Here is a 25829-nt window from a genome sequence, read left to right as displayed (position 1 = left end):
CTCCAAAGCCTGCTTTTTCTCTTTCTTTCTTTCTTTCTTTCTTTCTTTCTTTCTTTCTTTCTTTCTTTCTTTCTTTCTTTCTTTCTTTCTTTCTTTCTTTCTTCCCTTCCTTTCTTCCTTTCCTTCCTCCCTTTCCTTCTTTCTTTCTCTCTCTCTCTCCCTTCCTTCCTTCTTTTTCTTCCTCCCTCTTTCTCTTCCTTCCTTTTTCTTTTCTTTCTTCCTTTTCCTTCCTTCCTCTTCCTCTTTTTCTTTCTTTCTCTTCCCCTCCCTTCCTTCTTTCCTTCCTTCCTCTTCTCCTTCCTTTCTTCTTTCTTTTCTTTCTTTCTCTCTTTCTTCTTTTCTTTTTCTTCTTTCTACCTCCCTCCCCCTCTTTGTTTCTCTTTCTAGTTCAAGATAAATATGAAGTAATCAAGACAAAGGAACATAGAATAATAGGGTTGGAAAAGACCTGGGAGGAGGAGGAGGAGGAGGAAGCAGGATGGGGCATAATCGTAGTCTTGACATTTCTTTAAAAATAGGTGCTCTTTTGCAAAGTGGTACATCCTGTCAACCAGGCTAGATATCATGAGTTTGATGAGTGGTTGTTGAGACCCACAGAAAGAGGACTTTTGAGAAATGGGTCAATCTCAATCTCTCTCTCTCTCTCTCTCTCTTCCTCCCTCCCTCCCCCTCTCATTAATAACTGCCCTTCCATCTTTTTATGCCATAGAAATAGAGGAGTGAAGCTTGTTTATTTGTCTGCTGTTCTGTTGTGGGCAGCCATTCCCTCCTTCTCATCCTAACCAGCCATAATTGCAGCTTTAATCATTTGTACCGTCTCGTCTCCTCCTTCCTCCCTTTTACTACATCCCTGTGTGTGTGTCATCGCTTTCAGATTTTAAGACTAAAAGCAGAAGCTACGTCCTTGGGCAGGTCTGTAAGCAGTTTTGTGTCCAAAAGAAGAATGGGGGTGGGGTGAGGTGGGGAAAACTCTCCACCTATCCACCTTCTGTGTTGGAGCTTGTGCAGAAAGTATATACAGACAGTCCTCGGTTTATGGCCACAATCGAGCCCAGAATTTCTGTCGCTAAATGAAACATTGGTTAAACGAATTTCATCTCATTTCATGACCCTGCTTGCCACAGCTGTTAAGGGAATCACGGCGGTTGTTGGTTGTGAAGTGTGAATCTGGCTTCCCCATGGATTTGGCTTGTCAAAAGGTTGCAATAGGGGGAACCACATGACCCCCGGGTCCCTGCAGCCGTCATAAATACGAGCCAGATGCCAAAGGTCTGAATGTCGACCATGTGACCCGGGGGGGGGGCGGAATGCTGCAACAGTTGTAAGTGTGAAAAGCAATCGTGTCACTTTTTTCAGTGCTGTTGCAACGTCGAACAGTCACTAAACGGGGACTGTATTGTAAGTCGAGGACTTGCCTGTACATTAAACCTACCGGAGACTGCTGGAAATGGAAGATCAGACTTTTTAACAAGAGGAACTGAGTGTGAAGCTCCTTAAATACGGCTGCAGTTGTGGCTGAACCCCTAAAACTTCCAAGTCATTGAAATATGAATAATATTGGCAATAAACTTTCACAAAAGTGGGGGAAGATACTTTCTCCTTTTAGCTTCTCTTTGGAGCAAAGTTTTAAAACCTCTTGGATGGGCCCCATTTGCTTAATGACATAAACTGAGACACACACACACCCTTCTAAAATTTTAGACAACAAATATCTTTCCTTTCCACTGCTGACATTTCTGGGCATTAAATTTGTGTTGGTTTTAAAAAAAAAAAAATCTCCCATTATTTTCTTCCTGGATCTCCGTTTGGGATTGTTATCAGAACAAAGGCTCGCATTGTGGCATCTGTGAGTTCAGATGCTTTGTGTTCTCAAGTGAGATGCATGCCCCTTGGTTCAGCCACAGCATAAAACGTGGATTTCAACCTTCCTCCCATTTCTTCTGCTCCAGAAAGTCTTTTCTTAAATCCAAACAGCTGGATTTGTACATCCAGATACTACTGGGTCGGAGTGATAGAACGGCTGAACGCTTATCACACCGATAGTTTGCATATTTGTGGCTTCTTGGCAAGCCAGATGTTGAAAAAGTCACGTATATGTGACAAAAGGCAAACTGGGTTGAAGTCATGGATGTTCAGGGACTGATAACATGGAATTATGCCAAACCCCCAGAAAGCAGCTTCTCTTTTGCTGTTTTCATCTGTTTTCTACACTGGTTGATGACATTTTAACGATTTGAAGATTTTAGAAATGAGCATTATGGCACTACGGCTTTTCCCGGGACATGAACTAAGCAAAAGTAAAAATTCCAAAAGGTGATTAAAATATTGTGGAATACAGGTAGTCCTTGACTGCACTGAAAAAGAGTTGACTTAATGGCTGTTTTTCACAGTTACGACCATCACATCTCATCCTTATGGCCATGTGATCAAAATTCAGACTCCTGGCAGCTCCTATTTAGGATGGTCGCAGTGTTCCAGGGTCATGGGATTCCCTTTTGTAACCCGGCGAGGAAGGTCGCAAAAAGGGGCAAAATTCACTTTACAAATTTTCACTCGGCAACATAAATTTTGGGCTCAGTTGTGGCTATAAGTCAGGGGCTACCTGTAGTGTTTTCGGAAATAATTATATCATGTAAACTGACTGTGTCCCTGAAGGGAGAGAAAGTAAAAAATTCACACTCAGAATCTCACAGTTTGAAATCCACACCAGTAGGGGGTGATCTTTCCTATGAGTATCCTATAAATTTTGATAAAGAAAAGTGAGCATCTCTTATATTAAATATTAGGAGGATGGGCAAATTAATTATATCATCTTCAAAAAGAACGTCCAGTTTACTGCCTCTTCCTCCCTTATGGGTGATTTAATCTCTGCATGTTTAGCTCCCATTTTGCCCAGCCTTTAAAACACAAGGAAATCTTTGCATTTGTTTTTTTAAAGCTCCATAATAAATAATCGATAGTATAAAAAGTTTGTTTACCTGGGGCCAAGAAAAAGTAGCTTTTACAAAATATAAAAGGTTGCCTTTTTGGTGAGACAGTTATACATAGTAGAACTCCTCTACTATGTAACATTACACTGAAAATGTTGTGCTTTTCTGAGGCTGTAACTGAGGACATTTAATTGCAGGTATAAAGTAATAAATTAAAATATCTTGATTTGGTGTCACAGTAACAAATGTAAAAGCTTTACAGCACTGACCTCATGAGAAAATACTGTGTCATATTGCTGAAGCTTGCTTTACTCTGGGTCACAAACATGGCTGGGCCAAATCAAGTAACCCGTAATATATTTTGGGGTGTTGTGTGGCCCCAATTTATGACTGTATATGTCTGTTTCAAGGAAAGGCCTAAAGCGGTGTTCAGCTCCAGCATTGAAAATCAAGACAGCATGGCCTTGATTTTATATACCGATTGATAGTGATTGCTCCTTGATCATTAAAAATATTTCAGTGTAAGAATTGTACTGGATACCTAGAGTCTGCCTCATTTAAAAGCCTGTGACCAACCGCACATATTCAAGAGCCGGAATCCTGACAGCTAGCTGTAACCGTTGTAACTTCAGACGGTCCCTAAACGAATGATCAAGGTTTGCCTGAGGTGGCGGGAGCTCAGAGGTTTAAGCAATTCATGGATGATCCTGCACAAGTTATCTTTCCAACATTACACCTCCTGAATTCGGCTTGGATGCATTTTGCAGTGGGGTTCACAATATATACGAGCTGGGGTGGCGCAGTGGTTAGAATGCGGTATTGCAGGCTGACTCTGCCCACTGCCAAGAGTTTGATCCTGACCGGCTCATGGTTGACTCAGCCTTCCGTCCTTCCAAGGTCGGTCACATGAGGACCCAGATTATTGAGGGGGAAAAGGCTGACACTGTAAACCGCTTAGAGAGGGCTGGGAAGCGCTGGGAAGCGCTGGGAAGTGCTGGGAAGCAAATCTTAAGGGCTATAGTCATTTCTTCCGTGTTAACTCAGGCCCCGTTGTATGTATCCTGCAGTTCTTCAGGAAGTCCAGGCACTGCTCGCGAGACAGCTCAGCAACAACGGCCCTGCCAGGTAGGCTGAGAAGAACCTAGCCCCTCTCCCCAGTGAGTTTCTTTGACTGGGCCCATGTCAAACCCCTAGGCCTCGTTACCTCCCAGATAAAGCTGGCCTTGCCCAGATCTTTCCAATTGATCGGCCTTCCCCCTAGCCATCTTTTCCTTCCCCCCTCCCCAAAGGCGGCTGTTAGGATGCTTTACACGTGAGCCCTGGTAGAACCGGCTCTAACACACACACACACACACACACACACACACACACACACACACACACACACGGTAGCCACTTTGGCATCCGCCCCCAAAGAGCAACAGATTTGGCCTTTCTCCTTCCTGCCCAGGGGAGGTTTTTGTGCAAAGAGAGCCAGGATGAATCCCAGCCAAAGCATCTTGTCTAAGGGATATTAGTAGGCTGTCTGTGTGTGTGTGTGTGTGTGTGTGTGTGTGTGTGTGTGTGTGTGTGTGTGTGTGTGTGTGTGTGTATGTGTGTGTGTGTGTGTAACCCACCTGTCCCCCTTCCACCTAGGCTGGGTGGGCTGCCTGCATGCCTGAGCATCCCACGTGTTCCCACCTGCAGCTCAAACCCACCCACCCCATTTATTCACATCCCCCCGCTTTTAAACCCCTCTCGGGGCAGTCGAGCGCAAAGCCCGCCCTGCCGCTCGTCTTTCTGCGCAGGCCTGAGGTCTGGCAACCACAGGCTTTTTTACCCACCCTCTTGGCAGCCTTTCGCCGTCCAGCCGGGCTGCTGCTGGTTTCCCCCCCGCCCCGCTCCCATTTCGCTCTCTGTCTGTGAGCGCCCGCGCGCATGTGCGTGGCTCCGCTCGCCTTTTGCGGAACGAGGAGGAGGAGGAGGAGGAGAGGCGAGCCGGAGGGAGGAGGCGCCGGTTCCTGGAAGAGCCCAGCCTGGGGAGTTGGTCACATTCTTGGCTGGCATTCAAGAGCTGAGCAGACACCAACAAACAGAGGAGGAGGAGGAGGCGGCGGCGGCGGCGGACGGAGAGGAGGAGGAGGAGGAGGAGGAGCAGAAGCGCCCAGCCAGATCGCCCGCCCGCCCGCCCGCCTGCCTGCATGAGCTCAGCGCCCGAGCGTCCTCAGTCCGGGCTGGAGCGGCCAGGCGAGCGAAAGTGAGCAGCCCCCCCCCGCCCCGGACGCCGTTCCGCCGAGACTGATTTGACGGAAGGCGCAGCAAAGCGATCAAAGGGACGCCCCGGGATCGCGGCAGACAAGCAGCCCGCAGCGCTTTTGGGGAGGATTTTCTTCTTCTTCTTCTTCCCTCCCGGTTCCAGCGGAGGAAAGAAGCCCCCGCTGCTGGGCAAAGGGGACGATCCGGGACCAAGGAACCCTCCCTTCGCTGGGCGGACATGGACAGAAAGGCACCGGCTTCCCCGCCGCCAGGAGCTGCTGCTTGGATCTGGGACGACGCGCCCCAGGGTTACTAACAGCCTTCCTTCCTCCTGCCTTTTTTTCTTTTTTTTTTTCTCTCCTCTCTCCCTTCCTCCAGCTCGGTCTTTAATCCTCCTGCTGGCTTGTTTTGGGGGGAGAGAGGGTGTTTTGGGGGCGGGTGGGTGGGTGGGGGGAGTTGCGCGTCCCCCCACGTCGCGTGGACCTCGCTTGGCTGGTCCGGGCGCGCTTTCCTCTCGCCCCTTCTTTTATAACTTTTCCCTCTCCCCCTCCCCTTCCCCGAAGATCTAGTTCTCCCTCTCGCTTTCTTTCCCCCTCCCCTCTGTTGGCTCTTGGGCTGGTTTGGCTGCGGGGCCGAGCGAGGAATTCTTCTTCTTCTTTCTTCTTTTTTTTTTTCTCTCTCCCTCCCTTCTGCAAACTTGGGAGAGGCGAGAGAGAGGGCGTTTGGGGAAGCCGAAGAAGCGCCCCGCGCAGCATCCGAGAGGAAGAAAAGCTCGGGAGATGTGAGCTTCGCTTGGCTCGTCTCTCTCTCTCTCTCTCTCTCGCCCCGTCGGCGTTTCTAAAGAGGACGGCGGCGGCGGCGGTGTCCCATCTGAAACAGGAGGGCGGCTTGTGTCGGGAGGGGGGGAGGGAAGGGGGCTGTGTTTGAAAAAAAACCCCACCGCCGCCACCCTTCTTGGGGAGAGCCCGCCCCGAGCAAGACGCTCTTCCCCCACCAACCCCGGAGGCTGGAATCGGGGCGCGTTTTCCGCGCGGCGCCCCAGGCAAAAGGAAAGATTCGGCGCCGCAGGAACCAGGGACGCGGCGGGGCCGCCGGCAAGCCGCCGAAGATGGAGACGGTTCCCCGGAGCGGCTTCCAGCCTCACCCCGGGCTGCAGAAAACCTTGGAGCAGTTTCACCTGAGCTCCATGAGCTCCTTGGGCGGCCCGGCCGCCTTCTCGGCGCGTTGGGCTCAGGAGCTCTACAAGCGGGAGAGCGCCAAGGAGGCGGCGGCGGCGGCGGTGGTCTCGTCCTCCTCCTCCTCCGCCGCCGCTGCCGCCGTGGCCCCCGAGCCGCCGCTGCCTCCTCTGCCCCCCATCCCGCCTCCGCCGCCTCCGGTGATACCGGGCCCTTTCTTCATGCCGTCGGACCGCTCGACGGAGCGCTGCGAGACGGTCCTGGAAGGCGAGACCATCTCCTGCTTCGTGGTGGGAGGCGAGAAGCGGCTCTGCTTGCCCCAGATCCTCAACTCGGTGCTGCGCGACTTCTCCCTGCAGCAGATCAACGCCGTCTGCGACGAGCTCCACGTCTACTGCTCCCGCTGCACCGCCGACCAGCTGGAGATCCTCAAAGTCATGGGCATCCTGCCCTTCTCGGCGCCCTCCTGCGGCCTCATCACCAAGACCGACGCCGAGCGGCTCTGCAACGCCTTACTCTACGGGGGCACCTTCCCGCCCGGCCGCTGCAAGAAAGAGCTCTCGGCCGGCGCCGGCGGCAGCGCCTTGGAACTGGAGCTGACCGAGCGGAGCTTCAAAATCTACCACGAGTGCTTTGGCAAATGCAAAGGCCTGCTGGTGCCCGAGCTGTACAGCAGCCCCGGCTCTCCCTGCATCCAGTGCCTCGACTGCCGGCTCATGTACCCGCCGCACAAGTTTGTCATCCATTCCCACAAAGCCCTGGAGAACCGAACTTGCCATTGGGGCTTCGACTCGGCCAACTGGCGAGCCTACATCCTCCTCAGCCAGGATTATGCCAGCAAGGAAGAGAAAGCCAGGCTGAGCCAGTGCCTGGACGAGATGAAGGAGAAGTTTGACTACAGCCATCGGTACAAGAGGAAGGCGCCCAGGGTGAGCCAGGGCTTGGGGGGAGGCCAGGGGGGGGTCTCTATTTTGGGGGGTGGGGAGGGATGAATGGGGGGATTGTGTCTTCCCCCCCTCCTTCAAAGGAGGAGGCTGGCCACAACCGGAAACTCAGAGGTGGCTTCAGGATGAGGCCAGGCTATTTCAGCAGACCTCAAAGAGAGAGATTCGAACTGTAAACCCAAAGTCCTTGCAAGGGGCAAGGTTGCTTGGTGCATCTACCTCTTGGCAGAGGGGATATTCCCAACCCTTCAAACTTCCTTATGTCGTGCCTGGGTCAGTTTTCGTAGCCTGCTACCTGGTTTGGGCTTATGGTATTTATTCTCAGCTTTCTGGAATTAACACGACTTCTGAGAGGACCGTGAATGAATCCTGAAATACATAGATTGATAATGTTCTTGGAATCTGCTTTAAGGCAGTTGCGCTGTGCCAGATGGTCTCTTTTCCATTTGGAAGCAAGTTGTCTCGACTTCTTGTGTGGGTAAAAAGATGGAGTATAGATCCAATCTACGTGCCTTTCCTTGGGATGGGATGGGCTGATTTTTTCCCACCCCTTCTGGATGGGAAAGGCTGGTTTTTAAAAGTAAGCATGCAGCTGTACTTCTGGCAAGAGGCTTGTGTCTGTGTGTGTGTGTGTGTGTGTGTGAATGAATCTCCCAAACTGGCTTTGTGCACGCAGCAGAAGCTTACGCTGTGCCAAAACTCAGTTTGCAGTAATGTGGGTGAAGCAGAACCCTTGGTATGTAAATGAGGTTTACAGATGTGCCAAAAAAAAAAAAAAAGAGGATATATCAGAACTCTGAGTGAGGTTTGCAAGAAAAAAAATACAGATTTGTGAGATTCTGCATTGGGAACTAGCAGAATGCAGTGACTTTCTATCAAAATAAACCCTTTTGTCTTTTTTAATTGGGAGAACGTTTCGTTTCCAGAGTCTCAAAACTGGGATTAAGTTGTGCCTTGTGTCCTTGGGTGAAAGGAAAAATATGCTATTAGCCATTGTGTCTTTCTACATTCTTACGTGCACTTGCCTTTCTGGTTTCTGGTCTGTCCCCTCTGTGTTGTATTTTATGGTTAAATTTACACAGGGCACACAGAAAGGTTTGCTCTGCTGCAGTGGCATTTCGTAAAAATGGAGAATTATGTTGCGTAGTCTGTAGTTTTCATCGACCTGCCACAAATCTCAGGACTCTATAAAGTGCATGAACTTTAAAAGAAAAAAAAAGCAGTGAATTGATCTCTTCCCCTCCCAATTTGCCAAACAGGGGAGAGAATTGTCGTATTATACATTATTGCTGATTTGAAGAAATCCAAGCTGTCCCCCCAGTAGTCTGTCTCTTCCATTTCACATAGGGAGAAATTTTAACCCATCAATAAAGACATCATGATATGAGTTATCCCGATGGTACTAATTCAGGGCACATATAAATATGATTGGGGTTTAGGATGTGTGCATAGACTTGTTTATTTTCTGATGTCCAGCATTGTCTGGTTGTGGCTGTCTTGCCAGCAATTTTTGTACATGGGTTAAATATACACTCCGGAAATCAATGTGTCCTAGTCTAGGCTGCCACACAGTTACTTTTCAACCATGCCAAGCAACTGGGGAGTCTGCCCAGCCAGACAGCTTGAGAGGACAAGGGTACAATATCCTCTTTATTTAATTTGCAAACCGTGTTCAGTTCCCAGAATCCCTGGGGGTTGGTGGTTGGGTGAGAAAGTGGCACGGTGCAGAAGCCATGCCTTGGCACCAGGCCTGGGGAATAAAGTAGGGGGGTGGTCTCTTGAAAAAAAAAAAAAATCTGGTGGATTGAATCTGCCTCCCCATTGTTTTGTTTTTTTTAGAAAAAAAACCCAATAGTGAAATGCAAAAGAAGGGAGAAGGTTTAAGTTAGCCCTGCCATGGTGCAGGGTTGTCAAGTCCCCTCTGAATCATGGGGAATTTACGAATCTGTAGAAAATCACTTGATTGCAGGTGGAAGTGGGGACACGGGTTTTCTCTTCAAATTCCTATGCATCTTACTTTGGAGTAACCCACTCACCCACAACTTTGAGGCCGCTACCCTGCCGGAAAGCATGTCACGAAGGAGCCACCAACGAGCCGGGTCAATAACAATAAATAAATAAATAAATTTTAAAAGGGGCAGAACAAAGAGACGATTTAAAAAAAAAAAATCCTCGCTTCCTCCTTGTGTTTGCTCTTGAGTTTCCACTTTTTGAAGAAGAGGAAGCCATTTTCTGGGGGACTTTCCCCCCCCCCATCCTTCTTTCCCTTCACCGCTCTCCTCTCCCAGAGCTTCAATGTGAGAGCTATTGTCAGAACATTGGAGTCTAAAGACTGCACATTATCTCTCATAGACCGGCCTGGATGCAGTGTTAATAGCTTGTCTCTCTTTGGCTAATCATGTGCTAAAAGTAGCAGTTGCCTGTGTGTCCTTCCTGGGTATGAATAGGAAGAGGAGGAACAGTGGAAAAGGATGTATTAGGAGGGAGGGGGTTGTACTTTCATTGTAAGTCCTAGCGTTTTTATTTTTTAAAAAAAGGGGTCGTCAGAAATCCTTTTGGTGACCCAGGAGTACAAACTTCAATGGGCCTTTCCTAGCAAACGAGTTTTTCTAGCTCTGCCACATAAACCGTCACTTTCAGAGATGCTGATCCCAAAATGGTGGGAATGACTTCTAAACGGGGAAGAAAGATCACTTGGAAGCACCCACGAGGTCATTTAATCCAACCCGTGCACTCTTATTCCAGACAAAGAGCAAATAGTGGAAAGCTAGGGTTCTTTGTGGCTTTTAAAAGCATTTCTGTGATTTCCTTTCTCATTCTCTCCCCCCACCCCACCCCACCCAATCTACCATAAAACTTGTGGAGGGTTTCTCATTTAAGAGAATGCAGGTTGGAAGTATTTTCCTAGCGTGATTCTAAAATTGATGCCATTTTGCTTTGGTTTAAACAAGCCAGGTAGACCCTACAGTTTAAGCTATATTGTGAGAATAGAGTAGACTTGGGGGTTGGTTTTAAGCTTCTTCCTCTGCAGAGCTGGGCTTTGTTTGAAGGCTTGAATTTGGCTGTAAGAGCTTGTATTTTTGGGAAGGCTTTGATACCTGCCTCTCTGTTTACCGTACTGTCTTCCATGGTTTTTCTCCTCCTCATCAGATCCTGTCTCTATCCAACACAGAGCCAAGAGAATAGTGGTCATAGTGCAGCATATAATCATCTGGAGAATAAACCATAAATACATGCCAGTTGCCAAGCAAGTGACCACTGGGATGCTCAATGGTTGTAAATGTGAAAAATGCTCATAAGTCACTTTTTTCACTGTCATTGTAACTTCGAATGGCCACCAATCAGACAGTTGTAAACTGAGGAGTGTGTCTACTTAGTCATTGATACCGACTGGGGAATTCTGGGAGTTGGAAGTCCACACAGTTGCGAAACCCTGATCTCTTATTTTATTTATTATTTACTGTTGGAGTTAAGCCTATTTCTTTTGGCACTTCCTGAACATTTAAACGTTTTTCTTTTCTTTTTCTTGGGATTAATCTTTCCCATATGGACTTTGAAATCTCTGTATAAAGCCACTTCTGGACTTCGTTCTTCTGTGCTTTCTCCCACCTCCAAAAGTGTGGTGTGTTTATTTCCCCGTGTTTCTTTTTCTTGGGTTTTCTCCCTTTTCCATGATATACTTACTTTTTGAACAACTGCAGACAAGAGCTGGCTGATTCCTACTTTGTGTTTGTTTGATGTGTCTGGAAAAAAAAAAAGAATCTTTTCTTTTGCAGAACACTCAATTTCTCGGTATTTTGAAGTGCTTTCCTTTACAGCTTTTTTTTTTTGTCACTGGCATGCTGGTTCAAGGAGCTTGAGTGGATGCCTAACACATGAAAAAGATATCAGGTTGTCTACTTTTGAGCTAATCTGTCTGTGCTTTCCTGCAATTTACATTAACACAAACATTCTGAAGCCTTATGGCTGCTGAAATCACCAGGCTGTATGGAATCTGCTTCTAATACTAAGCCAAGATACTTTTTTGGGGGGGGGGGAAGGATTTATTTTGCACTGAGTTAGATTGAGCTTTGGCTTAGTGTAATCGTGCAAACTTAGTCGTTATGTTTTGTAAGCCATGATTTATAGCTTAGTTATGCATCAGCCAGGCTATTTGGACTTAATGGAATGTGTGGCTCTGGCTGGGTTTACTCTCTTAAGCTGTAATGCCGGGCCATTGTGTTAAACCAAATACCCATTTGTGGCTTTGGACATACACAGTAAGGAGCATCCTGTTGTAATGTCCTCATTTACAAGTTGATTTTCTTTTTTTACCGCACCTTTGCTCAGAAAGTGCCTCTTCCAAACTCAAGAAGTCTCTTTTTACATATTTTCATAGGCCTGCAAGAAGGATAAATAGCTGGCAGAGAGTACTGTTTGAAGATCACGGTCAGATTAGCGTTACATACATGTATAGTTGTTCTTTCAACTTGGTGCATTTCAGGCCTGTCGGGACTTCAGTTCCCAGAATTCCCATGGCCGCGGTTGAGAATGATGGGAGATGGAATCTCCATACATTTAGAGGCGGGCAGATAGGAAGTACGGATGTTTTTCTTAATGCACTACCCTGGGTCAAGTCGTATGATAAAGCAGGTGCCCTTTAAATCTCTCCCTATGGGTAAGAGATGGCAACTGTACTCACAACCACAATTGAGCCCAAAATCTGTGCCGCTAAGCGAGGCAGCGGTTACCTGAGTTTTGCCCCGTTTTACAGCCTTTCTTGTCACAGTTGTTAAGTGAATCATTGCAGTGGTTAAGTTAGTAACTTGGTTATTAAGTGAACCTGGTTTTCCCATCGACGTTGCTTGCCAAAAGGTCGCAAAAGGGGATCACAACCATCGTAAATACGAGCCAAGTTGCCAAGGGCCTCTGACTTTTGAACACGTGACCAGGGGAATGCTGCAATGGTCATCAGTATGAAATACGGTCATAAGTACGGTGTTGTAACTTGGAAGGCTCACTAAATGAATGGCTGTAATTGAGGAGTATCCGTATTCCACTGTACACACACACACACACACACACACACACACACACACACACACACACACCCCTATTGGTGGTGGGGGAATATATATATGTGGCATTCAGTTAACAGAAGAAAAATAAAAACCCATTTTGGTATCTGCAGAGGGATGTTCTGGGTTGCCCTCTACAAACAAGTACAGCCAAGAATGTTGTTTCTGATTTATACCAATAGCCCATCCTTCTCTTCACCAAAAGAAGGAATCCCCCCCCAGAGATCAAAAAAAGCAAAAACCAGACCTTGCTGGAGGGAATGTAGTTTTGGGAGATACCCTGTGAGACAGTTTGCATGCTTGGGATCAGGAACATCTAGCTACCTGGAAATTAAGGTTGGTAGGAAGGGGGGGAAAAAAATTGCACCACAAGTTTACACCCAGTATAACCTTGGAGCTGCTCCATGCATTGCCAGAGACGTAAGTGCACATTTGTACAAGGCATAAAGCCTTAAAGGAGAGCCTATCCTGGAAAGAATAATTCTTCCAAGACAACATGGTACTTGGTTTCTCAGAAGTACGTCTTTGCGGATTGCAATTGGAGTGAGGGAAAAAAAGTATGGTTTTTTGATGAGTAAGTTACCATGAGCTTGCAGGCTGCTCAACCCCATGCTTCACCAGTGAGCCTTTTGTGTGTCTTTTTAACAAGGCTCTAGACAGAAAACCCATGTTGTGCTTGGTGTGAGACGCAAACCTACGCACCCTTCCCCAATGTGTGGCACTCTCCAAATATTATTGACAGGATGGCAAATCTTTAAACCTCTAGGCAAAATTCCCTGCCACATAATCAATATGTCCGGAAGCATCAAGTTAACAAAAAAGTAAGTTTTCCAATTGTGGAAGTATAAGCTATTGTTGAAGGATACAACCCTGGTCTTCCTGACCATCATTATATTTTATTTTACATTTGAATGAATATGATAGAGAAGCCTGAATACTGTGGTCATTTTAGAGAAAGGAACGGGACATTTAATCGAATGAATCATTGTGACCTAAGTGCACGTTAAAGTCACAGGAGAGACAATCTATTGTACTGGATGGAATACCTTTTACAACATTCACATAGCAGATTAGAGGTAGAAGAAATAAGTATCTTGCTTCAGAAATCCAGTATTTTCTTTTTTGTGTGAATGAAAAGGTGTCGGAATAAAGAAGGCCCATTCCAAAGGAGCATTGGGAAAATTTCTATGTATATTCAAAATATATAGGAAAAAATAGTACTTACCCATCAGGATATTCTATTTTACTTCCAAGGCTCCTATTCGAGGAATATTATAGAATATAAGCATTTTGTTTTAATAGAAACTTGTGAAATATAACTTCCTTTCCAAAGGTTTGAAGGAAATACATAGAGACTCTTGAGTCTTTGTGGTTGAGGTGTGGAAACATGCCCAGAGACAGAATTTTTCCCCATGTGTCTTTAGAGTTGAATAAATCCATATCAGTCACCAACAAATAATAATAATAAGATAACAGATGAGCAGACACAAGAAAGAAAAAAAAAACAGCCTGGTTGGATTCCCATGGTATTGAGTGCCTCAAATCAATACAAATGACATTTCTATCCTGCTTTCCCTCCTCCCTTTTCTTTTTACTTTTTGGTTTATTCTGCAAAGTTCGGCTCAAGTCAGTTGGTATCATGTTAAAAGGATAAGGTCATGGACTCTTAATTGCCTCTTGGTTTCCCAATCCCTTTTTTTTTTCTTTTTGGCTAGCCAGTTTGTGTAATGTCTGTCTCAAACAGTTGAGTAAGGGCATTGAAGCAGCAGACAGGATGTTAAGTGTTAGGAAGTCTGGGTGAACTATAACAGAAGCTCCAGTATATGTTGAGGCAGTAACCCTTCCAGCTTCAGGTGGTTAGCTGCCCTTGGAATTTTGCAGAAACCATCTTTTTGAATGTTGATTTCTGGAGTTTCTACCACACTCATTTTCCCCCTTCTGTCTTCCCTCTTCTGCTCACTGAAATGGTTGCCCAAACTCTTACAGCCTTCTCATTTTCTTTAAGGCTTGCATCACTTGCTTCCTTCAACCCCTTACATTGTTAAATGATGCAAACTTTTAAGCCAAAATAAATTCTGTGGATGTCATGAGTTTAAACTGTGAAGCTGAAGCTGCGTTTTGACTTTGCAAGCAGCAGAAGGTTTAAAAATCAACTTCTGTTCTGCTTACTGTCCATGTCTCCTCCTGTAATTTTATAAAGAACAGGTTGATTGCCACGAGTGAATTAAGGAAGTAGTATTTATTCTTCAACTGTGGTTTATCAGGGTAGCTAGGATCTCACATTAGTCTCTTTGTTTGGTATTTGTCTGCAATCAACTAACCACTGTACTTTGTAAACTAGGGTTATGGCTTCTGTTGTGAATCTCAGCTGGTTGCTTTGAAATTCAGAACAGCAAAAGTAATTGTAAGCTGCACCAAGGTTGGCAAATTTCTGACAATAATTCTTGTATCCCAGCTTACCTTATTTTGGGGGGGAAAAGGACTGACAAAAGCTCCAGCTACAAACATGGCCTTCAGTCAGTATTTTTATTTTTTATGGATGCCCAGAGGCCTTTGTGGAAGTATAATGCTGCCACATCTCCAACGTATTATTTTTCTGAAAGTCGGTCAAAGCAAAGTCTTAATACACCCTGGCCAGTGTTTCAGACACACTGATACCCAGATGTAACACATTGTGGATTCTGAGAGGCTTCAAACACAACTCACCCTCTGCTATATGGATTCCTTTTTCAAAAGCTTTGGACTGTACTGAGCCTTGGAAGACTTTTAGTGGCGAGAAAATAGCCATGAAAATAGATGCCTCTTTAGTCATACCTGTGATTTCTTTCGGTTTATATCAGACCCACAGTTCTCTGCTCGGGTCCGCAATAGGAAAAATCAGTTCGAATTTTTTTTTTTTCTGTACGGTATTTGTTCCCTGCCTTCTAATAGCTGTGTGGATTTTTGCAAACCAGGTCTGATAGTCTTAATCTCACCTTCAGCATGAATTTCTCAGTATGTATGGCTACAGAAGAAAAGCACCAATGGCAAATGCTATCGTTGCATTTTCTGAATCCCCTTTATAACCATGAAATATATCCTTAATTAATAGACTATAGCAATAAGATACACTCCACCTCCCTCTCAATTGTCATCTTTGTTGCCTCCCTCTAAGCAAGGCCTGCTACGGAGAATATTTCTACAATGTGGTAGAACCAGCAAGCTTGAAGCCTGAGTTTTCCTCCATCGTGGGAGTAAACCTCTGGGAAAAACCCTGGTTTTGAAGCCCAATAACTATGCAATTGAGTTGTGGGCAAACCCATTTCCTGTTTCTGGTGTAATTATTAGAAACCCTTTTTTTTTTCCGGGTTAGTTGTCGTGTGAGACATTGGATTTCCCTTTCATACTCTTTGGAGGCCAAAAAAAAAAAAAAAAAAGGATTTTAAAGAGGATGAACGCCTTTGCAATTTTGGTGTTTAAGTATATCATGGATAGCCCGGAAAACATACAGAAAGGACAAACCGATCCCAGAGTTCTAGCTCAAAGTACGAACAACCAGGCACAGACTACAGGTGGTCCTTGATTTGCGAACACAATTGAGCCCAAAATTTCTGTTGCTAAGTAAAAGATTAGTTAAGTGAGCTTTGCCCCATTTTTACGTCCTTTGTGGCCCACCAGTGAATCACTTCAGTTGTTAAGTTAGTCACAGGGCTGTTAAGCGAATCTGGCTTCCCCATTGCTCATCAGGAGGTCTCCAAAGGGGATTTGCATGGCCCTGGGATGCTGGGACCGTCGTAAATACGAGTCAGTTGCCAAGCGCCTGGATTTTGATCGCGTGACCCTGGGGAGGGGCTGAAGTGTGAAAGACAGTCGTAAGTCAGGGGGTTGTTTTTTTTTTTTCCCAGCGCCGTTGTGAGTTTGAAGCGAAGGATTATAAATTGAAGGCCATCTATGTCACATTTTGGATACATGGCAAATCCCGATTTCGGGGCAAAGTGGAAGGAAGGAAAGGAGCAAATCGGTATCAAGGAGGACATATATTCAATGAGAGCAGCAATGAATGCTCCATTGAGAGAACTGAAGGATGAGGAGAGAAACTCTCTGTGTTGGTTGCTAAGGGTAGACAGCAAGACTATGGCACTTCATCAATCAAACCACATTCTGCCTCCAGAAGCTTCAGAGAAGCCCCTTTTTGTTTGGGACTTCCTTTGGGGCCTATGGATAAGTGTGTGCCCATTTTCAGAACAGAGGAAGCTTTGCGGGCATGTCCGTCTAACTTTTTTGGCTCATTTTTTGCCGGAGACTTTCAGACAGACTTCAACTTCCTGGATGCTGTTTCCTGTTGAGAAAGAAAGTTTGTTGAGTGGCGCTTCTGACTTGACTTGAAGTATTGCTATTATTATTATTATTATTATTATTATTATTATTATTATTATTATTATTATTATTATTATTATTATCTTTTGCCCCCTTCCCCATCGATTCGCAACCCACAACAGGCTACCTACCCTCTTCTTCCCTGCCTGCTTTCTGATCTGGGGGGGGGCGGTGGGGGGGAGGAGAAAAACCCACCTACCCAGAGAATTTCCACGATCTTAGTTGTTAGATTTAGTGGAAGGAGGAGAAACCCCACAGAAGCTGCAGAGCCCAAGGAAAGAGGAATTTTCAGTAAAACAAAGGATGTTCTTAGTCACTTAATGGCTGAAGCAATTAGAGGAATGACACACCCTAATAATGGAAATGTCAGCACTCTGAGCAAAAAAATTGAAGCGGCTGCTTTTCCAACAAGTCAAACATTTTAAAAAAAAAAAAAAAACTAAGGCGAACACACAGCTAAACAGGAATCTGTCTTATGGAATCAGCATTCAGAGTTTCAGGAATTTCTCCCCGCCTTCCCCCATCCCTGTTTAAAAACAAAAAAAAACCAGATTAAATCTGAAACTATTGATGTGCAGAGTGGGTGCTTTGCTTCTGAATGACAGCTCCCCCTTTTTGGGGGGTGGGGTGGGGTGAGGGGTGAGCAGCTTCGACCGATCTCAGTTTTGCAGCCTCTCCAACTGGCTTTCCCAATCCCCCAGAGTTTTTCCGTTACAAGTGCCTTTTTTTTTTGTGCGGTTCTGCCTTTTACACACGACGGAGCATTTTAAAGCAAATACGGGAAAATACTCGGCTGCGCATAAAACATTTAGCGGAGAGAACGCGTGGTTCTGAAATGAGTGCTAATCGGGGTTAAGCTCGCCTTCTGTGAAGTTATTGTGAATGAAATACATTGCTTGCTATTTTTTCCCTCCCCCCCCCCCCCAGAAAACGTCATGTTTGCCTGCATCTGGGTATTTTTTTTTAAGAGTGTGTCGTAAGCTGGTTTCGAAGAACAGCACACAGACAGCAAGGCTTGAGTTCAGCGAGTCCTTCTGGCGTGGTTTGCAATTGTAGAACATGTAGTTTAGGCTTTGTTTAAAAACAAAAAACAAAAAACAAAATCCAAGAAAAGACAAAATGTGGAGATTCTCTCCAGTTAGGTTGGGAAAGAGAGAGAACCTGCCCAGAAATGTAAATTGGGCTGGCTTATACGGTACTTTATAGACTAGAAATTCAACAACAACAACAACAACAAATTCCTGACACAAAGCATTAGCAAAAGCCTCTTGGTATTTTGCCCAAGAAAATGACATTGATGTTTCCTCGGTGGGGATAGGTGCGTCTTAAAGGAGATTTTCTTCATGTAGCACTTCCAAAAGGCCTTCATCTTGAGTTGGCATACACCATTTTGATTTTCTGCAAAGGATGTTTCCCTTTCTTTAAGCCTGCTCTTCCTTTGCTCTTTGGTTTGTGGCTGGATGAGAAGTTTGTCAGGAAATGTACTGGGGCTAACAAATATACATATATATTGTAGCCAGCTCCAGTGCTTGTTGTTGCCTTTTGTTGCCAATGCTTTAATTTCCATTTTCAGGGGCTTGGTAGGAAAGCAACTCCTCGACCACAACAGTTCCTTTAAGGGATCATTCGAAGTTACAACATCACTGAAAAAAAGGGAATTATGACCATTTTTTTTTCATACTGATGTCCACGGCAAAATTCAGACGCTTGGCCACTGGTTCCTACTTCACTTAGGATCATTGCTGTATCCCAAGATCGCTTGATTTTCCCCCTTTTGCAATCTTCTGACAAGCCAAGTTTGCAAACGGGGATCCAAGGACCCGGGGACCTGCCAGCGTCATAAATCTGAATCAACTGCCAAGCGCCTGAATTTTGATGTGTGACCCTGGGGGGGGGAGGGAATCCTGCAGCGGTCGTAAGTGTGAAAAACGGACAGAAGTCCCCCTTTTTAACCCTCCCCCCCCCACCGTGCCATTGTCACTTTGAATGAACAGTTGTAAGTCAAGGACTACCTTACCTGTAAACGCTTGGCAGGTCAGGCTGAAGAGAACGTCCCCGTTAACATATATCAGAGGATTTCCAGTGTCAGGTCCCCAAAATAAAAGAAGGATCCGGTGATTTTAGAACAGAAGGAAGGTGAGTAGGAGGGGAAAAAAGCAGAAAATTGAAAAGGCGGCGGGTATAGTAAAAGCTTGGATTTTTCCAGCCCTGCAGCCTGAGAATAGGGTATCATTCCTGTCTTCACCAAGGCACCTAATCTTGCTGAATGGTGTCTGAGAGCCTTCCACCAAGTCAGCCCATTCCCCGATAAGGGCTTGAAGTGGTTGGAAAGTTGATTTACAGCCCGGTCTGGTGTGAAGGGATCCTCCTTCAACTACACCGAGGAAGCCTCCCCCCCCCCCTCTTTTTTTTTTTTCTGGTGTTTGGAGCCGAACCTCTTCCTTCCCACAGCTGGGCTGGGAATCTAGTGACACCCCAAAAGAAGCCACGGGGGTAAACTGGTTTTTCCATAAAGGGGAAACTGAGGAATGCTCTCTTGAGAATTCCTGAATGGAGGCTACAAATGAAAAGCGGGTCGAAGAGAAAGAGCAGTGCTGGTTTCTCCTCCTCCTCCTCCTCCTCCTCCTCCTACTACTACTACTACTACTACTACTACGAGGACTTTTGGAGAGTTTTACATTTTACTGGCCTGTCTCTTCATTTCACTGGCCTGTCTCTTCATTTCACTGGCCTGCCTCTTCATGCCTGTCATTCACAGGCCCTGAAAAAGCTATTTTGTGCACTTCGGGCTATTTGCATGAGAACAGCTCCTTTTGTTTATAACTCTGGGGACCCTTTGGATTTCCCCTGCCTGTGAGCATAATCCTCTGTGACATCACAATTAAGTCCCCTCAGAAGTCATTGTGATGTCACATGGCAAGGAGAGAGAGAGGGGGGGAGAATTGAATGGCCCAAAAGAGGTGTCCCCCTCCCCAAGTGTAGTAAATCATCCTGGATTTGGGATGTCATTGTAAAATAGAAAGCAAGGAGAGGATTCAGCTCGCTTCAGGGTTTTTTTACTGGAGGAAATTCCTTGTGTTGGGTTTTTGTGATGACCTGCCACCACAGACTGTGGCTTGCCAAATTATGGTCTCTTCGTTATAATGAAAGACACTTTTTAGGGTCTGTTTCAGCTTTTGCACCATTTGCCACGGAGAGAGGCCTGCATTAAATATTTTGTGGTCAGTCACAAACCCGAATTTCGAAAGCTTTTCCCTCCCTCCCAGCTACCAGCATTTCTCCTCCCTCCCTCCATCCCTCCCTCTCTCTCTCTCTCAGCCCAAATCACCTTCCAGGGTTGTTGTTGTGGGGAAAATAGGAGAAAATAACTCAGTGGAATATGTTTGCCATCTTGAGTTATTTGTTAAAATAATAATGGCGGGCTACAAATCAATCAATCAATTTGTAGGCAGTCCACTCTAGAGTTGGGTGACGCTAGAAACCTCAATGTGAGAAATAAACGCGACGACCGACCTTGTTTTAACTGTCTTACGTTTTACGAGACATGCTTCTTTGGGAGGATGGGATTTGTAGTCCGCCCTCTGCAGGCTAGCTGGATGAGGAAGGCTGTGGTGCCAGTGCAGAATTCGGGAGCTGCTTGTGTGGGAGGGGAGGAAAAATAAACCTTCCTAGTTGAAAAACATTTTATGATGATAGAGGATGTTGTGACTGGGCGTGCACAGCTGGTAGGCTGGTGGCTTCAGTGGCTTTTTATTATGCTGATTCCACTGGGGTTTGTTTGTTTGTGTGTTTGTTTGTTTGTTTGTTTTTCAAAAGCAGCGGTTCCCAACAACGTCTTCACATCAGAAGCCTTCCCTCTAACTGTTGAAGAAAAAAATATATGAAATATATATATATATATATATATATATATACACACACACACACACACACACACAAGATTACAACACCTTCCTTTCCCTTGGGAAGTTTCTCCTCTTGCCCCATGTCTCCTGTTTGTTGTTGTTGTGTTGTTGTTGTTGGTTTTTTTTTTTTTTTACCTGCAGTCTTAACTCGATGCTAGGAGGCGTGTTGAGTGTTACCCAAGCCATTTATGCATTTTCGGTTGAATGTGATGCGGGCAATTAAGCAAGAGTTTTTTTTTTTAATTAGCAGTTAAAGTTCATGTGCAAAGTATCTTGCCTTTAATTGCCTGACAGTTTTGCTGCAAATTTGTGAAGTCCCCCTCCAACTCAACTATCAAAACTGTGATATTTTTTTTTAAATAACATTGTTAAATTCCTTGAGAATCGCTCCCTGTGTTTGACCTTCCTTCTTCTGTTTCTCCATTCATAAAGCTTTTTCACAAACTGTGCAGAAGCACAGTTAAATTGTGCCTGTTAATTGCCTCTAATTAAAATATTGCTTTCATTCTCTCTCTCTTTTTTTTTTAGAATTAATGGAGGGCTTAGGTGTATCAAATTCCTCCTCTCTGTCCCCATCACAGTTTTTATACCACAGAATTGCCTTTCGCTTGCTTTGACCTGCCTTTTGAGGCACCAATGTCCAGTGTAACTTGGTTTGGATTGATCTACTTGGGGGTTAACACCATTTGATAATCTCATTGCCAATTTTTGATTTTATATTTATGCGTTCATTGCCATTACGGCTTGCCTTTTCTTCATGAGCTCAATTAGCCATACGGAATAAAACAACCCTTTAAGGTAGGCCGAACTGAGAGAAACTGACTGGCTCAAATGTCTGTTTTGTGTGACTCTAAGATGGTCACTGCATGGATTTCCCTGCCCCGACTCAAATTCTACCCATTATATTATGATGGCTTAATAACAGTGATTGGTGATGGTGGTGAAACCAACATTCCCAGGACGGGAAAAGATTAGGTAGCATTAATGAAAGATATGCACTGTTGGTAAATTATCACATATTAATGAAATTACCTGTATCCTTCTCGACATCCTGCAAATCCTTTGAGACTCGGCTATATTATCAGGCTTGGGGGCTCCAGGGCACCAGGGAGAATTTTTCAATAGCTCCCTTATTATATACGATCCACTTCTGTTTTGTGTGCCTTTTTATAGTTATTTTTTAATTGTTACTGCTTTTATGTATTCATTGATTTTTTTTTTTAAATTAAGTGCAGCAGGCTTCCCAAAGTCACTTTCATGTGAGGTAGGTGGCTACACAAATAGGATAAATAAAAAAAAAAAAAACTTTAGTTCTGGGAATAACTGAGGCAAACTTCCCATCGGAACAGTCATCCAGCTCTCCCAACATTTCCAATGGGAATCTTTTGTGCTTGTACAACTTTGGAAAGTGCTTTTAGGATTTGTATTCCTTATTTAATTCTGCAGCTCAGTAACCGGCAATTGAGCATTGCCAAATGGCCTTGAAGGAGAAATCAGATTAAGCCATTACGCCCCAATTAAAAAGAGACATAAGGGTCCTCGGTATATTAAAAGTGAGGAATGGGATGCCTTCCTCCTAGCAGAGAAGTGAAATCCCCAAAGAGACCCTTGGTTTGGGGGTGCTTCCTAAGGAGGCCTTCCATCAGATGCCCACCTGGCTGAACTCAGACATTAAAAAATACAGCCGTTTTCAAAAGCTGTTCACTTGAGGGGCTGAATTATATTTAGTCCAAAGCCTCGCTGAAACTCAAAGTGCTTTGAACCAGGCCTAACTATAGTAGGACTTCTCAATTTAACGGTATAGGTTGGAAACCTGCGGAAGAGGCCTCCATCCTGCAGTAGATAGACAACGGCTAAAAATGATGATGACGGTAGTGCTAGAATTGGCTCTTGTGTGTTTGCTGGTGGTATCTGGAATGGCTCTGCCAGGTGTGCTGGGTGCCAGCTCCTGTCTTTTCTGGGCATCCTGGACCAGGCTGATCTAAGGTGTTTCTGCTTTTGAGCCAGTGGTAACTTCCACATTTTATTTCTATTATTCGATTTGTACATTTCCTGGCTGCTCGGGACTCTTTAGCAGGTTCATTCCCGTTGCAAACTGCTGTGAAAAGTGAGTGAAATTGAGACAGGGAGTATTTTTACCCCCATTCTTTCATTGCCTTAAAGAGACGGACCTGCAACCTAAGTAAACAAGTTATGATGTGCGGCGCGGCGCGCTCCCTGGTTGGTTTCCCCAGGTGGTTGTGGTCAACGCAATCTCAGAAAACTGTTGAGACCTCTCAAAGCAACATTGGGAGGCTAAAACATAAAATGAATAGTTGGGAGACTTAGGTATGTCTCGTCTATCAAAGAGACGGATTAGAGGAGAATGGGATAGCAGTCTTCCAATATTTGAGGGGCTGCCCCAAAGAAGAGGGTGGGGTCAAGCTATTTTCCAAAGCACCTGAGAAGGCAGGACAAGAACCCACGGATGGAAACTAATCAAGGAGAGAAGCAACTTGGAACTAAGGAGGAGTTGCCTGACAGCGAGAACAGTTAGCCAGTGGAACTGCTCGCCGCCAGAAGTTGTGGGTGATCCATCCCCTGGAGGTTTTCAAGACTGGACCACCATTTGACCAGGATGGTATAAAGACTCTGCCTTGAGCAGGGGTTTGGACTACAAGACCTTTCAAGATCCCTTCCAGCCCAGTGACAGTACGTTCCTCGTTTCCGAATCAGACAACGTGGATATGTGTCCAAGTTGTCAAACTGTCTGTTATCTATCTTTTATTTTATTTTTTTTCCCCCTTCCTCCCCTGGAAGTGAGGAGCTTCTCCCCCATCATTTCAGGGCCTCTCTTGCTATGATCAGAAGCTGTCTCTTCCAGATCATTGTAACTTCAACTCATCATTAAAAGGGTGTCCAGCGGCTTAATTATAGTTAAAGCTCAGTTGCTTTTTCCATTAAGAAACAAAAGAAAACACAGCTGGGCCCACCCCACTCCCTTGAAAGGGCTTCATCTCCCCATCTGCTTTATTTTGCTCTGGGCTGAAGGGAAAGAGAGGATTTATGGATGCCCCACCTCCTTCCCCTTCTGACTTCTCGAGAAACAGAAAAAGGAAACATTCTTCCACTGTTCGCTTGAGACACCTTGGCAGAAAATACTCCTTGGCTCCAACGCCAGAAGGTAATTGATCGGACAGATGGGTTTTTGGGAAAAGGGCTGTGTCCTGCTTCAAACTTGTAGCCTTTCATTGAGGGGAAAATGCCTTGTGTAATTTTTTTCATCATCATCATCATCAAATTGCATTTACAATGGGAATTCCCATTATTTTGTTTCTGGAGCTGCTGCTGGATTTATCTTCCATAAGTCCCTGATTTTAAAAAAAATAATTTGTTTTAAATAAACTTCTTCTACCTCTTCCTGTTTTGATTGGAGTGCTCCTTATAAAAATGAGAGGACATCTGCCAGCTCCATTCAGCCACAATTTGCAATCAGTCTCGGCGCAAGTGGTCAGATTTCCTGCACTGTGCCATGCGCCCAAGGAGTCAATCGGAGCAATTCCATTGAAAGAATTGCAGGAGCTGAGCCCTTAAGAAAAACATCACACGTGTTCCCTAGCTCGCCAATCAGGTTTGGTCCTTACCATGAGCCCTCTTCTTCCAAAAGACAAGGGGATTTATATTAAACTGGGTGGAAGAAAGGAGTCCTTAGGTTTTTCCTGAAAGTTATAAAAGCGAGACAGGAAGAAAATTGGACTTGTTTGAGTTGTAGTGCCGGAGAAATCTCCTGTGTATTTCTTAGACAGCAAAGGTGACTAACAAGCAACAGCAGGCAAAAAAAAAATAAAAATCACGAAACTGCATCTCATTTATTTTGGACGTGTCATGAGAGGGAATTTGCTGGGGAAAGCAATTATATTTTACCGGCAAAAGGAAACCAGGCCGCCAGAGAACAAACTGTGGCTGGATACCCATCAGAGCTGTCACCAGCCAAAGCACAGACCAAACTCCACAAAGTTAGTGCAGGATTGGAAAATATGGAGAGATCTGGCCCATAGAATCACTAAGGGTTGAACACCACTTGAATGGAGAATATCAACTTCATGTTCATTTGCTGAAGCTGACAGACCAAGAATGAAGTTGAGCTCCAGGTGTCTCCAAGGTGATGCCCTATCCCCAGAGCACCTGAACCCAACCCTTCTGAATTTAACCCTTGTTTTTATGACACCTTGCCTGATGGAGCGGTCTGGTATCGTAGACTCCAAAGCACATAGCATTTCTTCCCTGTCGTCTTGGATTGATAGTGCCACCAATTTCTTACCTACATAAAATGAGATGCCTTAAGATCGGCCATTCCCAAGGTTCACAGCCAACCTTCTACTCTCTAGCCATCTTTGCAAATGAGATCATGTTTGTTTTCATTCCGTGCAAGGCTTCTATCGATGGCTTACATCGTGTTTGATGTGCCCAAATAAATAAAATGAAACCAGCGTTCTCATTGTTTATAAAGACATCACTTTTTAGTGGCTTGCTTTCTTGGGTTGAACAAAGTCGGATGAGTTGCTGTGTACAAGTGAACTTGAAAGCTAATATTGGTTTGTTTGTTTGTTTGTTTTAGAGGATACTTGAAGCCTTCCTTGGCTGATTCCACGGTGGTTAGAATAAAGAATATACAGAGGCTTTGTAAAGATTTACAAACATAGGAGAAGTTTATAAAAACATGCAAGTCGCAAATTCAGTTTTGGAGAAATAGAAATATTTGGGATATTTCGGATGTTGTGCCAGAGTTGGGGTGGTTATTTATTTACTAGGCAACTTCCAGAAGGATTGAATTCTCCTTCCATCCAAATTTTTGGTTTGAATGAAAAAATGTGCATCTTGATAAGCTTAAAAATTTAAAGACCTGCTGAATTAAGAGCATGACTTTCAAGTTAGACTTCATCTCTGCCAAATTCAAACCCTTTGAAGACATTTATCATGTATTATTTTATCAAAACCTTTATATAAAAAAAGGATGTAGAGACAGCAGTCAGCAAATGCCAAGAGATCTCTTGTAGATAAATATTTTTTCTTTGCCTTTTAGAAATTCTAGTTGCTAAGCATGTAATTAATAACAACAACAACAACAATAATAATAATAATAATCAGCAAGAGGCAGATGGTGCAGAAGAGAACAATGTTTGGTATGCCTAATATCTTCATGCTGTAGAGAAAAAAAATGTAAATACCATCTTGATTCAAATGTGTC

The 25829-nt window shown here is 44.8% G+C and overlaps 1 protein-coding gene across 1 annotated transcript in view; it reads left to right on the top strand.

The window, feature by feature from the left end:
* Positions 1-5009: 5009 nt before the first annotated feature.
* Positions 5010-25829, top strand: part of SKI (SKI proto-oncogene) — a 109524-nt gene continuing 88704 nt past the window's right edge. Inside the window, 1 exon segment of the mRNA XM_026715747.2 lies at positions 5010-7269. Within this exon segment, the coding sequence (XP_026571532.2) occupies positions 6274-7269 (996 nt within the window). The 5' untranslated portion in view covers positions 5010-6273.

Source organism: Pseudonaja textilis, chromosome 18 (genome assembly GCF_049901715.1).
Source record: "Pseudonaja textilis isolate UNSWEBS1 chromosome 18, rPseTex1.2, whole genome shotgun sequence".
Lineage (NCBI taxonomy): Eukaryota > Metazoa > Chordata > Lepidosauria > Squamata > Elapidae > Pseudonaja > Pseudonaja textilis.
Note: the sequence above shows the minus strand (reverse complement) of the source record. Positions and strands in the feature narration are given on the sequence as shown.